General features: G+C 32.7%; 1 protein-coding gene and 4 non-coding genes across 8 annotated transcripts in view; 3 read left to right on the top strand and 2 right to left on the bottom strand.

The window, feature by feature from the left end:
* Positions 1–1741: 1741 nt before the first annotated feature.
* On the bottom strand, positions 1742–1813 carry trnaw-cca (transfer RNA tryptophan (anticodon CCA)). The gene has a single exon. It is a non-coding gene; the product is annotated as a tRNA-Trp (tRNA).
* Positions 1814–2196: 383 nt separating this feature from the next.
* On the top strand, positions 2197–2268 carry trnaw-cca (transfer RNA tryptophan (anticodon CCA)). Its single transcript has one exon. It is a non-coding gene; the product is annotated as a tRNA-Trp (tRNA).
* A 694-nt stretch (positions 2269–2962) lies between these two features.
* On the bottom strand, positions 2963–3034 carry trnaw-cca (transfer RNA tryptophan (anticodon CCA)). The gene has a single exon. It is a non-coding gene; the product is annotated as a tRNA-Trp (tRNA).
* Positions 3035–3821: 787 nt separating this feature from the next.
* On the top strand, positions 3822–3893 carry trnaw-cca (transfer RNA tryptophan (anticodon CCA)). Its single transcript has one exon. It is a non-coding gene; the product is annotated as a tRNA-Trp (tRNA).
* Positions 3894–9148: 5255 nt separating this feature from the next.
* mybpc2b (myosin binding protein Cb) overlaps positions 9149–16453 on the top strand; it is a 67884-nt gene continuing 60579 nt past the window's right edge. For 2 of the 4 annotated variants that reach the window (XM_056451078.1, XM_056451077.1), the window contains exon 1: positions 9150–9259. In XM_056451078.1, the coding sequence (XP_056307053.1) occupies positions 9241–9259 (19 nt within the window). In that variant the 5' untranslated portion in view covers positions 9150–9240. Of the gene's footprint in view, positions 9260–16453 lie in introns of all 4 variants that reach the window. The other 2 variants (XM_056451075.1, XM_056451076.1) reach the window with 2 other exon arrangements.

Raw genomic sequence — 16453 nt, 5'->3', positions numbered from 1 at the left:
CAGTAGATCAGCAGTTTCTGAAATACTCAGACCAGCCCGTCTGGCACCAACAACCATGTCAAAGTCACTTAAATCCCCTTTCTTCCCCATTCTGATGCTCGGTTTGAACTGCAGGAGATCGTCTTGACCATGTCTACATGCCTAAATGCATTGAGTTGATGCTATATGAGTAAATGTGTTAACGATTATATGTGTGTGTGTGTGCGTGTGTGTGTGTGTGTGTGTGTGTGTGTGTGTGTGTGTGTGTGTGTGTGTGTGTGTGTGTGTGTGTGTGTGTTTAAATAATAATAACTTATGATAATAATAAAAATACATTAATAAATTAATTAAATACATATATCTTTAAAACACATACTCATAATAATAATAATTATTGTAATAATATGTTTATCAGAGATCAAATACTGAGAATAAATACAATAAACAGATACCAAATCTTATTGGGCATTTTTTTAAACAAGTGAAAGCAAGTTATTAATGTGAATGATCAGTTAAGCTATTTTCCTTAAATAAATGCTTCAAAATGTTCAGAAAGGTTTTGTTTCACAGCAATTAAGCAGATGAACAGATTTTTTGTTCCTTTAGTGCAGTACAGACTTAATAGTTTACTTGATCTTCTTTACAGATATACTTGATTAACAATTCTCTGATTGACACACACATCTCTAACCTCAAGTATGAATCAAACTAATATTTATGTGCTAATAAAAGCTTTAAACAACCCTGATCAATTGATATGAATCAACAAGTAAGAAAGAGTTTTTAAGTCTCATGCTGACCTCTACTGATGGATTTTTATCATTACAGGAGGAAAAATAAGAAAAAAAACATTCCTATTATTATTATTATTATTATTATTATTATTATTATTATTATTATTATTATTGTTATTATTATTATTACTATTATTATTATTATTATTATTATTATTATTATTATTATTATTATTATAAATATTTAGAAAAAAGTTGCCAATAATACAAATTTATTTACAAATTTCCACTGTCCATTCATTGATTAAACTCTAGACACAACAGGGTTTACAGTACGTTCTCCAGCCTTTATATTGCAATAGGCATTTTCACTAGTGAACTATGCAGGTTATTTTTAATCATTCTTTTTTTTTTATTAATGTAAATAGGTAGAACAAATACATTTCCAAACATAGAGACAAATAAGACAAATAATTTAAATAGCACAGAAATAGAAAAGAGTTTTAAGTCTCATGCTGACCCCTACTGATGGGTTTCTATCATTACAGGAGTATCTATACTGGAAAACATTGGATTTACTAAGGTTTTAGGGTAGCTGGTTGCAAACAATTTATACGGGCTAAATTTAAACAAACAAATTAAATTTAGTAATGTTCAGCTTAATTGATCAGCACATATATGTTGTTTAAAACCATACCTTCAAATTAGTAAATCCAATGATTGATTGATTTTAAGTGTTTGAGTGAAAAATAAGCAGAAAATGAACATTTTGATCCATTAATTATTTATTATTATTATTATTATTTATTATTTATTATTATTATTATTATTATTATTAATAAACAGTGCAAAAACGTTGCTAATAATATTTGTACTATTTTTAATAAAATATTGTCCACTGTCCATCCATTGATTAAAGGTGAAAGGACATCAGGGTTTACGTTCTCCAGCCTTTTCCTACAAATAGTTATATAGTAAAGATTTACGTGGTTTTATGTTAATATTAGTGCGTGCAAATAATAAACGTTTGACCCCGACGTGATTTGAACACGCAACCTTCTGATCTGGAGTCAGACGCGCTACCGTTGCGCCACGAGGTCAGCACATGTTTGAATGTGTGAAGCATCTAACCTGATTTAAACGGAATACATAAACCTAATATGGTTACTTTAACCTAGAAAGAACAAAGAGGAAAATATTGTAATCGTTGTAAATTTTGGTGTTTCGTCATTTGTTATTAACCTACTTTATTTGTATTTATAATGTAATTGTTTGCCAATTTTGCCATTTGTAATTTTTTTTAAATGTAAGTATTACAAATTAAATAAATTATTGAGTTCAAGTCATTCAAGTTCAAATCATTATTAATAATTAGTTTATTTAAATACAGTATAATAAAAAAATTGCCTATTGATTTAATTGAATATGTCTAACCTGTATGATATATGATAGTACTGTATAGCAATTTTGCCAATCTGTCATAGACCTCGTGGCGCAACGGTAGCTCGTCTGACTCCAGATCAGAACGTTGCGTGTTCAAATCACGTCGGGGTCAATATGATAATTTATACACAAAAGTATTAAAAGTTCTCAAATTAGCGGCATTATTATGTCTTAAGTACTACATTAATACTAAATTTATAAAAATGTTGATAACCTATAATTCTTAACAATTATTTAAAGTTTTGTTTTAATATAAATAATATTAACAACAAGAATACTTTGTTGAAGATAAAATAGGAATGGTTTTGAAATTTTTCAGAAAATAAACTCAGTTATTAATTATTAATCATTATCATACAATATTCACTGAATATTAACAATGGCTACAAATATTTAGAGCTATTATATATATCATAAAATAAAAAGAACAATATAAACAAATGCAGTTATTTATTATTAATCATTATACAATTTCACCTAAATTTAAACAAAAGCTATACAAATATAGAACTATAATATAGATAAATAATATGTAGGATAATAATATAAAAATTATCATTTAAACAATTTCAGTTAGGCATATTTATAATTAATAATCATCATTGTTATTATTATCAATTTGACTGATTAGAAAGTTGAATTACCGAGCAGTTGGACATGTGTACCTAATAAAGTGGCCCGTAAGTGTATATGCCTATATCATTATTAAATATGCATTTGTGCTATCAACTGCATTACCTCCAAACTCTATAACTTACAGACGTTTTTGTAACATCGTGTTGTAATCTTCGGGAGTAATAAAGGTTTGACCCCGACGTGATTTGAACACGCAACCTTCTGATCTGGAGTCAGACGCGCTACCGTTGCGCCACGAGGTCCTGCTGTCGTTAAAGCGATTTTGTGCAGTGGAACACGCGAAGCGACATTACTAATGCTAGTTCCTTCCTCCTTTTTGTCTCACAAAGCATCCATGATTAACTAATGTTTCTCCACAACATAAAGGTGTTTTTAATTGTTCTATAATGCTGTAATGTTGTCGAGAAAAATAAATAAATGTCAATCTGTATAAAACAAACAAAATTAAAAGACAAAAAGATAAAATTATAATGATATAATTTAGATAAAAGCAAAGTTTATTACAATAATTGCGAGCTGATTTAATCTAGCGCATCAAAGGGGTAGTTCACCCAAAAATTGAATTTTGCTCATTTACTCAAGCTCAAGTGGTTCTAAACGTTTATGACTTTCTTTATTCTGTTGAACACAAAACACGATATTCCAATGCTGTCGCATGCCAATTCGTAACTTATATGAAATCAAATACTATGGGCCGACATGGTGGCTAAGTGGTTAGCACTGTCGTCTCACAGCAAGAATTTCTCTGTGGAGTTTGTCTGTTTTTGTGGGTTTCTTCCGGGTGCTCCGGCTTCCTCCACAGCCCAAACACATGGCACAATTGGCTATGCTGTGTTTGGATGTTTCCCAGTACTGGGTTGCAGCTGGAAAGGCATTCGCTGTGTAAAACCTGGATGAGTATGCTGGATAAGTTGGTGGCTCATTCCACTGTGGTGACCTCTGATGAATAAATGGACTTGATTTAATTGAATATGTATGATCTGTGTGTCGGATGATAGTACTGTATAGCAATTACACCAGTCTGATATAGACCTCGTGGCGCAACGGTAGCGCGTCTGACTCCAGATCAGAAGGTTGCGTGTTCAAATCACGTCGGGGTCAATATGTTCATTTATACATAAAAGTATTAAAAGTTCTCAAATTAGTGACAATAATTATGTCTTAAGTACTACGTTAATACTAAAACATATTTTATTATATATTAAATATATTTTTTGTTTTAATCAAATACTATGGGCCGACATGGTGGCTAAGTGGTTAGCACTGTCCTCTCACAGCAATAAATTCTGTGTGGAGTTTGTCTGACAGACTATGGATTCCTGCGTGAACTACCCCTTTCATGATCACAGGTCACGTGTTTCAGCTGAATATAAGATGGCGGTAATTAATGATGGTGTAAAAGTAAACTGGATTACTTCCGAATCATGAGGCAGATTTTTCGGATTGTTTCTGTTCACCAGACGTGCTGTACAGGTTCAACAAGCACCGATCACTTCACAAACACACACCAGATATGGGATGAGAACTCTATTAATAAAATCAGCACGAGCTCGGGAATATGAGTTGAGTTTCAAACTCGCGGGGGATTCAGCGAATCTAGCAGCAATGGCCAATTTAGGCTAAACTTCAGTTCATTTGGTATAAACTAGGCATTTTCCCTAAAGCAAGGTGTGTCCTCCTGATGCAAAAATAGAAGTTAAATGACCTGTTTACTTACTGAAAAACTGATACAGTTATCTAACGTTTCGTTTTTTATATTTATTTTCACGCACAGTTATTTTTATTTACTATGATCTACTTACACAGTGTGTCCAGATTTCGGGACAGTTTTAATAAAGCTCAATTTTAGTGTCTGGATTTATTATGGAAAAATTATTATGTTTTTTCCTGCGTAATAACAAGTATTTATCGTGTTTTAAAATCCTTGTTAAATTTAAAATGTTATTTTTTATTAGACCTAATAAAAACAAATGGAACACTACAAGAATATTTAGCAGGTTTCACAACTTTTAAGTAGTAATGGCCATGTGTTCACCTAATTAGAGTTTCTAAAAAAAATCCCTTTATATATCTGTCAAAGAGTATGTTATGGTAATTAATGATATTCCATCAGAGCTTAAGAAATAATTAGAAAATGATATAGTTCAAAATACAAATTTAGATTTTAGTCTTAAATTGCAAGGTATATAAAAAATGTAATAAAAATCATCTTAGAATGATTTGCTGGATTGTCAGTGTTGCTTTAGCCATTGGTTTTTGGAGATCACAATTTAAATATGTTAACTGGAACGAGACTTTTAAGATTTCCAGACATTTTTGTATAACAAATCAAATTAGAGAAGTATCATTTACAATTGTTCATCGTATTTATCCTGTAAAACAGGTCATTGCAAAATTTTGTAAAGATGTTGATTTAAAATGTGCTTTCTGTAATGATAAAGAAGAGAGTTCATGTATTTTATGATTGTATTTATATTTGTATTGTATATTGTATATATATATATATATATATATATATATATATATATATATATATATATATATATATATATATATATATATATATATATTGTATTATACAATTGTTTTGGTGTGATCTTTTTTTATTTGTTAAGCAGAGTATGAATATTGCACTGGAATTCAAAGAAAAATATGTTTTTTTTACGAGAATGCAGTCGACTTAAACATTTGGCATATTGTTAATTTGCTCATTATATATGACCATTTTTATTCAAATGTAAATGGCCAATTAAAAAACTAATTTTACTCACTTTAAAATAGAAATAGGTCATACCTATGTACGACCAAAGAAACAAAAAATACCAAAGCAAAATGAACTGTTAATTATTTTAAAGCCTTAAATTTTGTTTTTGAATAATTGTATTTTTTTTCTTTTCTTTTTATGTTGTATTTGTTTTGATGTCAATATAATGTTGTTATTGCCCTTGTATGTTCTGTGTTCTAAAATTGCAATAAAAGAATAAAGAGTTGATAATAGCATATCGAGTAACAAGAGAGGAAAGAGGGGAAATGAAAAGGAATATATCTTTAATAATACCTGTTTTTATTATAATGGCAATAAACAGTGACTAAAATTCTAAGATAAATAAATACATTTACATAGAAACAATACGATTATTGATTACAGCAGGTGCATCGACACCAGTAAATAAATAAATACATTCATGAAATCTAACAGAAAATCATTATTTTTGTTATTCATTTTTTAGAGACTTTTCAAGGCTTCAATTTCTAATACAAATAGATTAATTTAATTTTAGAATGCATTTAGCAAATTTTAACAAAATGTAAACATTTACAATAACTGTTTTGTGTGTGAATTAGTGCACTTAAACAGTTATCTGTCTATATATTTTAAATAAACCTTATAATTAACTTTTTATTCTACACACATTTTACTTTCTTTTTCCGGGCACTTTTTAAAATTTGAAATGCAGTATTACTTTGATACTATTTCTAACTATTTTTAAAAAAGGCCTTAAAAACTTATTTGTAGACGTATATTTGTTGACGTTTCCTGTCACGCTAAATGACCAATCATGTCGCTGTATATTTTGACGAACAACTTTTCCATCCAATCACATCTCTGCATAGATTCACCTGCAGTTGGGAAGGAGGGGCTTGGCGTCTCATGATGAGCGCGGAGCGGACGTCGGACGCGGTTTGCTGTAGTTTGCTGCAAAATAAAAACATGAAATGAACACTAGAAGGTATGTTTAAAGAGACATTACAACTTACTGGATTATAGTGTGTCGAGTAAATGCTGAATCAGCGTTTCAAAAGCGGAAATACGTAAACAAAGTTGCAATAACGTAAGCTCGTTACCTGTTAGGATTTTACCTGAGATTCTCAGAAGATCATTTCACGATCATGACTCGATAAGTTGGCAAGAAAAATATAACTAGACTTGAATATAGGCTGCATATATACACTACACTTATTATTTTATATTCTACAATATTTTAAAGTCGTTATGTGCTATTTTAGTGTTTTAATAAATGTATATTCAAAATAATTAAGGCGGCCTGTTACAATGTTTATATTTAATTTGGAGTAAAGACATGATTATATAAATATAGCGTATATTCAATAATTTCAATATTAAATATATTTATTTATAAATAAATATTTTTATTTATAACTATATTTATAGTTCATACTAAATATTAAGATGGTGGAGTGTTTAGAAAACCTGTCTGACAACAAGTAGTGTTGTTGCAGGGCCATTTAGTATAGATGTTAACCAATGTGCCTAGTCTTTGCTTAAACACTTCATCAATATAATCTAGACTAGCCTATAAATATCTCTCTTTGTGTAAGTATTAATGTATACAGTATGTTGAGGTATAATTCAAACATTTAAAAAAATGATTTAATTTGAAATATATCATAAAATTTACCTTCATCTTACACATATAGACCTAGTAATCTTTTTAAATTTAAATAATGCATTGTAAACATATACAGATATATACCTCATATTGAAATGATTTAATTATATATAAAGTAATATTAAAAACAAAAAAATACATGAAATATAAAAAACTACTCCTACTATTAAATGTAAATATGAGAATGTAAATCATTTAAATGCAGTTAAACAAACAATATAAATATTTGTAACGTTTGTTTAAAAGCTTTACTTATAAATACATTATTTATAAAACATACTATATTTAACGCACTGTAAAAAATGCTGGCTTCCATGCAAATCGATTAAGTTAACAAATTGTATTTAAGTAAATTTAACATAAAACAATAAAGTTGTCCCACAAAAAAGTAAGAATTTTGTTGTTTTAACTAATTTTAATTAAGTAGTTTGAACAAGCAGAAAAAGTCTGTAGGCTCATTCTGAAAATGTAGCCCTATATACATTTTTGGAGATTGCAAATTATGTAGCCAGAGGAACGTACGGCTGCATTTCATCTTAAAAGCGAATGCTATTGTGTGGTATGACGCTGTTTCTTTTTGTGCTTACTAGCTGACTGCTTACCTCCATATGGATGGCTTTCCCGCTGTTACCAGCGCATGTCGGCGGACTTGAGATGCAGAGAAGAGTTGATCGTGACAACGGGGTTCGAGTCTGGTCAAGAACAGTTCCAGAAAGCAGGTAAAACAAAAACAGAATCCAAAAAATAAAACAAACAAGTAAATAACAGGGTGATAATGTGGTAAAATCTGAAAACGTGGTAAAAATCAGGTGAGGGCTTTTATTTTTCTGGATTGCTTTTTAAAACACAGTCAGTTGGGTTTAGGGAAGTGGGTGGGCGGGTCCAGTGCTTAATTTGTTAATTGCAAGGTGCCAGAACAGATCTGGGTTACCGATCCAGCATGTTACCGAGGGAGAGGTGTCGCGGATGAAAGTGAAGAGGGTTGGGGAAAGTGCAGAGCGAGTGGGGGAGGATAATGAGTGAGGAAGGGGATCGGTAAAGTGAGGTGACGGATCAGAATTTAGAGGTTCTGGATCCGGCTTGTTCCGGCCCAAATTAAGCCCTGGTCGAGTCAATCTGTGCTTTTGAAAACACTATCGGTTGCGTTTAGAGAAGGAGGAGGCTGGGTCGGTAAGTCGCTCAGTCAGACAGTGTCCTCTGGTACATTTATGTGAGAAGTGAAAGTGCAAATGGCACTCGTGAGAGAAATTTGAGATCTCAAAAAACGTACACAGCGGCCTCTGGTGGATTTGTCAAAACAAAAACTACAAAAAAAATGTATCTCCTCCTTTAGTGCTCTCCAGAAATGCATATAAGGGTACGTTTTCAGAATGAGCCAGGGTTTCAAATGTTATTTTTTGAGTGTACTGTATAAAAAATATGCTTGATCAGTCACCCTACACTCAAAAAATTATGTTTGCTGCTTGTTCAAAATACTTATTTAAAATAAAACAAGACAATTATTACGTTTATTGTTTTGGGACAGCTTAATTGCTTTATGTTCAATTCACTTAAATTGTAAAAACTAACAAGCTAACTTAAACCCTTCATGTTGTCCCAAATCAAATCTGTTGTGTTTTTCACAGTGTACAGCATCGTCGCAGAAAATGAAGAAAACAAAAGCAATTGCAAGTCATATTAGTCTGCTTTAGAGTCCGGGTGTTAAAAAGAGTGACATTTTGTTTAGCGCCTGTAAAACTCTGTAAAATAACAACACCTTAACACGTCTGTCAGCAAACACTCATCCCTCCGTGTCTCTCTCTTACTCCATCCCTTAAAAACTTTGTTGTTCAACTTGGAGAATCCAAGAGGGGTTTCAAGTGTCAGTCCTTCTCTCTTCTCTCCCCCTGGTTTGTCTCGCTCCTTCCCACTCACTCCTTGCTTGGTGGGTAATTTGAGTTCCCCGGACGCTTTGAATAACAGAGGGACTGTGAAATAAAAAGCAAAAAAAAAGTGACACAAGCTGTCAGTCGAAGCAAGACAAGCAAGACGCAGCCATGCCTGAGCCCACAGAAGGTACATTTCTCCATTTCCTTCAGTCTTAATCAAACACTTCTCTGGCAGTTTAGCTTTTATGGTAGATTTGTTATTTATTGAGTTGCAGGTTTAGTTCAGCAGTGCTATTATTAATGGTGAAATCTGAAAGACTTTACAAAAAAATTATGCATATAAGCAGGATTTGCTTATTTTACTTGTTGTTTTGCATTATTATTCCTGCATGTTGCATTTATATTTTTGTAGTTTGTTTTATTTTAGTCTTTTAATAAATCAGTATTTAAAACAGGGTTTAACGAGAGCCTCCTTTTAATAGTTCCTATTTAATTGGAGATAATACATGATTATATTAATATAGCCTATATTCAACACTATCCTTTGAGTATTTATGTTATTTTTCTTCTTTATTTCTTTCTTTATTTATTTATTTATTTATTTATTTATTTATTTTGCACTATTGGTGAAATCAGAAAATGTATGCATAGCAGCTCAAAATGACTTGTTTAATGTGTTGATTGTTTTGCGTTATTATTCCTGAATGTTGTATTTATATATGCATAAATTTTTTTTATTTTAGCAGCTGATATTGTCAGACTCAATGATGAGAAGCAAACTTTGAAATATTTTTAGGAAAACTCAGATTTTGGCGATTTTATTTTATGAAGTTTTTGATTTCTTTAATATATGACTTATATAGTGTAATTTGCATTATATTATACATGTTTTTTCTGCTATTAATATCTGTTCCCAATAGTTCCATGCAGATTCTTTAGTTTGGAAGCTTTTCGAGGTCTCTAAAACGCATGCGCAGGGAAGCTCCTTAAATTAACACTAGAAGGGAGCAATAGAAAGGATGAAAACCGAGGAGGAGTAGGAGGAGGTTGTTCAGGAATGAGCAAGGGGTCAGTGTGAAGAGAAAGAGCGGAGCAGATGTGTCAGGGCAGAAAGATAAAGTTGCACAGATGGGTAAATTAAAACCTTCCAGTTCAGTGCTGGCAGAGGAAAGCTGAAACACACACACGCACACACACATGCACACACACGCACACTCACGCTCACACGGACTACAGAATGCCATGATAGATAGATAGATAGATAGATAGATAGATAGATAGATAGATAGATAGATAGACGGATGGATAGACAGATGGATGGACGGATGGATGGATAGATAGATAGATGGATAGATGGATGGATGGATGGATGGATGGATGGATGGATGGATGGATAGACGGATAGATAGATAGATAGATAGATAGATAGATAGATAGATAGATAGATAGATAGATAGATAGATAGATAGATAGATAGATAAAAATAAACAAAGACTGGTAGATAGATGGACAAACAGACAGAATGATATAAATAGATACATAGACAGATTGATAGAGCGACAGACAGGTCTATTTAAGACAGACAGATAGAAAGACACACGCACAGATAGATTGACAGACAGATATATAGATCTTTCCATTAACAGTTCAGTAAAGTTGTGGTGACACACTCGTAAAAGCTTATGCTCTGTCAGGTCTGTGATTTGCGGTTTGCAGGTATACGGTTGTGAAACATGTTTCTTCCTTCTGTCAGAGTAGCTTGTCTTTTTTAAATGTAGCACTGCAGAGGCTGTAAGAGGAGAAAGCCCCCGACAGTGTGAGAACTGCACAGATGAATGTGGTTTTCTCCTGGTCTTAACACAATTCCACACCGACCTACAGCTTGTAAAGTTTTCCCACCACCATAGGCCTGATAATGTCTCCGTTAAATATGTTATCCTATAGTATTGACACTTAAAGGGATAGTTCACACACAAATGAAAAATCCGGTTTAGTTTTCTATTAGAGAGCAGTAAAAAAGGATAAAATACTGCGTTTTTGTCTTTCCCAAATGAATGATGTTATATGTTTTTAAACAGGGAGGAGGGTGCATAATTGATCTTAGATTTCATCTTAATTTACTCTGCGCTTGGTTGTCATATCTCAGTGTTGAGTTTGGCTATATTTGATGCAACGTTAGGTTATGATAACTACATTTTTTAGAGCACAGTAAATTATGGTAACATTTTAGATGAATTATTTACCATCAATTGGGATTAATTTGTTTTAAACACATTATGCTTTTTGACTAAGTGATTGAGTTTGGCCATATTTGACCCAAAACGTACATGCAATCAAAAAAGTTGTGGGTTGTCATAAGCTGACAATGAATATAACATGGATAAACCCAATGCTGGGTTAATTTTTTTTAATTACATTTAAATAACACTTTTTAAGTCATTGGTTGGGTTTGTCCACATTTGACCCAACATTGGGTCTAAATTTTGTAGGACGCATACATTCTAAAAAAATTATGGGTTGTCACACCTCGACATTGAATTAAAATATGGGCAAACCCAACATTGGGTTAATTGTTTTTAATTGAACTTAAATGACACTTTTTATCCAATTGATTGGGTTTGTCCATATTTGACCCATCATTGAGTTATGACAACCCAACACTTTTTAGAGCGCATAGTAAACATCAATTGTACCCCATCAATTGTGAGTAATTTGTTTCAAATAAATGACACTTTTTAACTCAGCAGTTGTATTTGTTCATGTTTGACCCAATATTGGGTTATGACAATTCATTATTTTTTCAAATGCATATACAATCCTAAAAGTTCTGGGCTGTCATAACTGAGGTTTAATAAAATATGGACAAATCCAACGCTGGGTTAATATTTTTCAATTAAATTAAAATGACACTTTTTAACCCATTGGTTGGGTTTGTCCATATTTGACTTAATGTTTGGGTATAACAACATTTTTTAGAGAGCATAGTGAATTATGGTAGCATATTAGATCAATTGTACACCATCAGTTGTAACTAATTTGTTTCAAATAAATGACATAAATACAACAGCAGTTGTATTTGTTCATATTTGACCCAATGTTGGTTTATGACGACCCATTGTTTTTTAAAACGCATACATTCTAAAAAATCATAGATTGTCACACCCCATCGTTGAATCAAATACTGGCAAACCCAATGTTGGGTTAATTTTTTAAATTAAATTTAAACAACACTTTACAACCCATTATTGGGTTTGTCCATAAATGACCCAATGTTGGGTTGTGATAACATTTTTTGAGCACATAGTTAAATATGGTAAAATTTAGAAACACCATCAATTGTGATACATTGGTTTCAAACAAATTACACTTTTTAACTCAGCAATTGGGCTTGTCCGTATTTGACCCAATGTTGAGTTATGACAACCCCTTTAAAAAAAAACACATACACTCTAAAAAATTCTGGGTTTTCATAACCTGATGTATCAGATATGGCCAAACCCAACATTGGTTTCGTTTTTTCAACTGAATTTAGATTATCCTTTTTAACCCATTTATTGGGTTTGTCCATATTTGACCCAAAGCTGGGGTAAATGACAACTCAACATTTTTTTAGAGCAGATAGTGAATTATGGTAACATATTAGATCAGTTGTACACCATCAATTGGGAATCATTTGATTCAAATAAATTACACTTTTTAACTCAGCAATTGTGTTTGTATATATTTGACCCATTATTGGGTTATGAAGACCCATCATTTTTTAAAACACATACATTCTAAAAAATTATGGGTTGTCACACCTCATCGTTGAATCAAATATTGGCAAACCCAACATTGGGTTAATTGTTTTCAATTAAATTTAAATTACACTTTTTATCCAATTGATTGGGTTTGTCTATATATTACTCAGCGTTGGGTTATGACAACCCAACATTTTTTTAGAGCGCATAATATATATTAGATAAACATAAACATATTAGATCAGTTGTACTCCATCAGTTGTGAGTAATGTGTTGTAAATAAATTATACTTTTTAACTTTGACCCAACGTTGGGTTATGACAATCCATAATTTTTTTTAACTCACATGCAATCTAAAAAATTATGTGATGTCGTGACCCAACATTGAATCAAATATGGACAAATGTTGGGTTAAAACATTTATTGGAGCACATAATAAATTATATTAGTATATTAGATCAGTTGCACACCATCATTTGTGATTAATTTATTTCAATACAGTACACTTTTTGACTCAGCAATTCTGTTTGTCTATATTTGACCCTTATGACAACCTAACATCTTTTATAGCACAGCAAATTAAGGTATTTAAGGTAATTAAGGTCATGTTTTCCCATGCTGGCGTGGGTTTCCTCTGGGTGCTCCGGTTTCCCCCACAGTCCAAACGTATGCGTTATAGGAGAATTGGGTAAACAAAATTGGCCCTAGTGTATGTGTGTGTGCGCATGTGAGAGTGTATGCGTGTTTCCCAGTACTGGGTTGCGGCTGGAAGACCATCCGCGACATAAAACATGCCGGAATAGTTGGTGGTTCATTCTGCAGTGGCGACCCCTGATAAATAAGGGAATAACCTAAAGGAAAATGAATGAGTAAATTAAGTAAGTAAGTTATCTTGAGTAATTCCCTGAACACTTGGACAGTTCCTCTGCAATTCTTAAACCCCAAATATTGGTCAAAATATTGCTGAGAATTTAGGGAAAAAAAAGCCAAGACTTGCTTTAAGACACGCAGAATCTGAAACCTCAGCCACATTTTATCTGCGCTGTTTGATTTTGGAGCCAGTGTATAAGTCCCTGCTGGGATCCAATTAGCAGTTGAGATGCTAATAAAAGCGTGACCCTCGAGACCTTCGCTACAGCCACGCCAGATTAGAACGTATATCATATGCCACAAAACCTAAACACATTCTGATGGACATTTTCAGGATCCGGCCTCTTCTCCTCTTTGACACTCCAGAGTAAGATATAAATATCTCACGCTGACCTTTGCCATTTTTATTTTCACCTCACTTATCCAGTCTGTAAATCACAGATTTATCAGAGCACATTTTTACCGAGCAATTAAATAGATCAAAAATAAAAGAAGTCGACTGTTAATTGAGAAAGGTGTCATGACTGTACATGGCAGACAGGATAGCAGTGGAAAAAATCACGTCATCTTTTCCCATGTCAAATCCGTTTCTCAGAGCGGTTTATTTCTGAGTTTAACCACTGTTACCTCACCCCACCTTTTGAATGAACGCATCCCGACGGCAGTAAATCTGATCAGCAGCCTGTCGGGAGCGTTGATTTACACTCGTCACGCTCTTATAAGGCTTCTTCCAGATGCTGTCGTCCGATATGGTAATGCCACACAAGCCCCAGGGAGAGACGGGCTCTAAAAATACCATCATATGCTGATAATCGTCACTTCAGTTTCAGAGACTTTACTAGAGTGAAAGAACACACTGGAGAGCTGATTCAGTGCTGTTTGCTGACATTAAAACACATTAAAATAAGAGATAAAATTTAAGAGATGATATTTCAGGCTTCTGTTTAATGGACCGATATGTTTTTCGGCTATAGAAAGTTGTAAACATGTCAGCTTTTTCAAATGCAAAATGGCCTGGGTTGCTTGATTCTTTTATTAAGACTAAGAAAATGCTAATAAACACACACACACACACACACACACACACACACACACACACACACACACACACACACACACACACACACACACACACACACACTTTGTGGTTCTTTGAAACCTAAGAACAGCTGAGATACTGTATCTATCCTGTAATTTATTAACTCTGCAGCTGCCAGAATGTTATATTACCGACAACAGGTCAAAACAGGTCAGAAGTTCATAACACAACCTGGAACTTCTAATAGACAGCAATAAAACACAATAAAATACTGCATAATCGGCATACCAGAGTTAATAAGGTGATACACTTTTAAACAGGCAACAGTGAGTATAACTGATCTAAGATTTTATTAGAATTTACTATGTGCTGGGTTGTCATAACCCAATGTTGTGATTGTCCATATTTTACCAACTTCCCGTTTCCACAACCCAGCGTTTAAATTATGGTATTAATTTTTAGATTGATTAGAAGCAATCGATTCTGATTCATTTGTTTCAAATAAATGACACTTTTTAACTCAGCAGTTGGGTTTGGCCATATTTGACCCAAAGTTGGGTTATGATAACCGATCTTTTTTAAAAATGCGTACACTCTAAAAAGAATTCTGGGGTGTCATTACCTGATGTTAAATCAAATATAACCAAACCCAAAGTTGGGTTATTTTCCAATTTAATTAACTAAAAAACACTATTTAATCCAGCGATTGGCTTTGCCTATATCTGACCCAACCTTGGGTTTTGACCACCCAGAATTTTTTAAAATGCATAGTAGTTTATAGTAACATTTTTAGATCAGTTATACTGTACACAAATGATTGTGATTTATTTGATTCAAATAAATGACACTTTTTGACAGTTGGTTTTGGCCATATTTGACCCAAATTTGGGTTATGACAACCAATCTTTTTTAAAAATGCGTACACACTGAAAAAAAAATTCTGGGTAGTCATTATCCAATGTTAAGTCAAATATGGCCAAAACCAAAATTGGGTTATTTTCCAATTTAATTAACTAAATAACACTTTTTAATCCAGCGTTTGGCTTTGCCTATATCTGACCCAACCTTGGGTTTTGACCACCCAGAATTTTTTTAAATGCATAGTAGTTTATGGTAACATTTTTAAATCTGTACACAAATGATTGTGATTCATTTACAAATAAATGACACTTTTTGACTCCGCAATTGGGTTTGGCCATATTTGACCCAAAGTTGGGTTATGACAGCCAATCTTTTTCAAAAACGTATACATTCTAAAATTTTGGGTTGTCATGACCTGAGGTTTAGTCAAATGTGGGCAAACCCAACATTTTTTTTTTGTTTCAATTTAATTTAAATAACACTTTTCATTCCAGTGATTGGGTTTGCCTATATATGACCCAACATTGAGTTTCGACAGCCCAGCCATTTTTTAAAGCACATAGTAAATTATGGTAAAATGTTTAGATCACTTATACTCAAATCATTGTGATTCATTTGTTTCGAATAAAGACACTTTTTGACTCAGCAGTTGGTTTTGACCATATTTGACCGAAAGTTGGGTTATGACAATCAATCTTTTTTTAAAAATGCGTACACTCTCACACTTTCACACAGAATTCTGGGTTGTCATGACCCAACGTTGAGTCAAATATGGCTGAATATATGCATTTTTTTATTTTTTCAATTAAATTTAAATGACAAATTTTAACCAAGCGGTTGGGTTGGTCTATATCTGACCCAACAATGGGTT

Source organism: Danio aesculapii, chromosome 24 (assembly GCF_903798145.1).
Source record: "Danio aesculapii chromosome 24, fDanAes4.1, whole genome shotgun sequence".
NCBI lineage: Eukaryota > Metazoa > Chordata > Actinopteri > Cypriniformes > Danionidae > Danio > Danio aesculapii.
The sequence above is the reverse complement of the archived record's forward strand: the minus strand, read 5'-3'. Positions and strand labels throughout refer to the sequence as shown.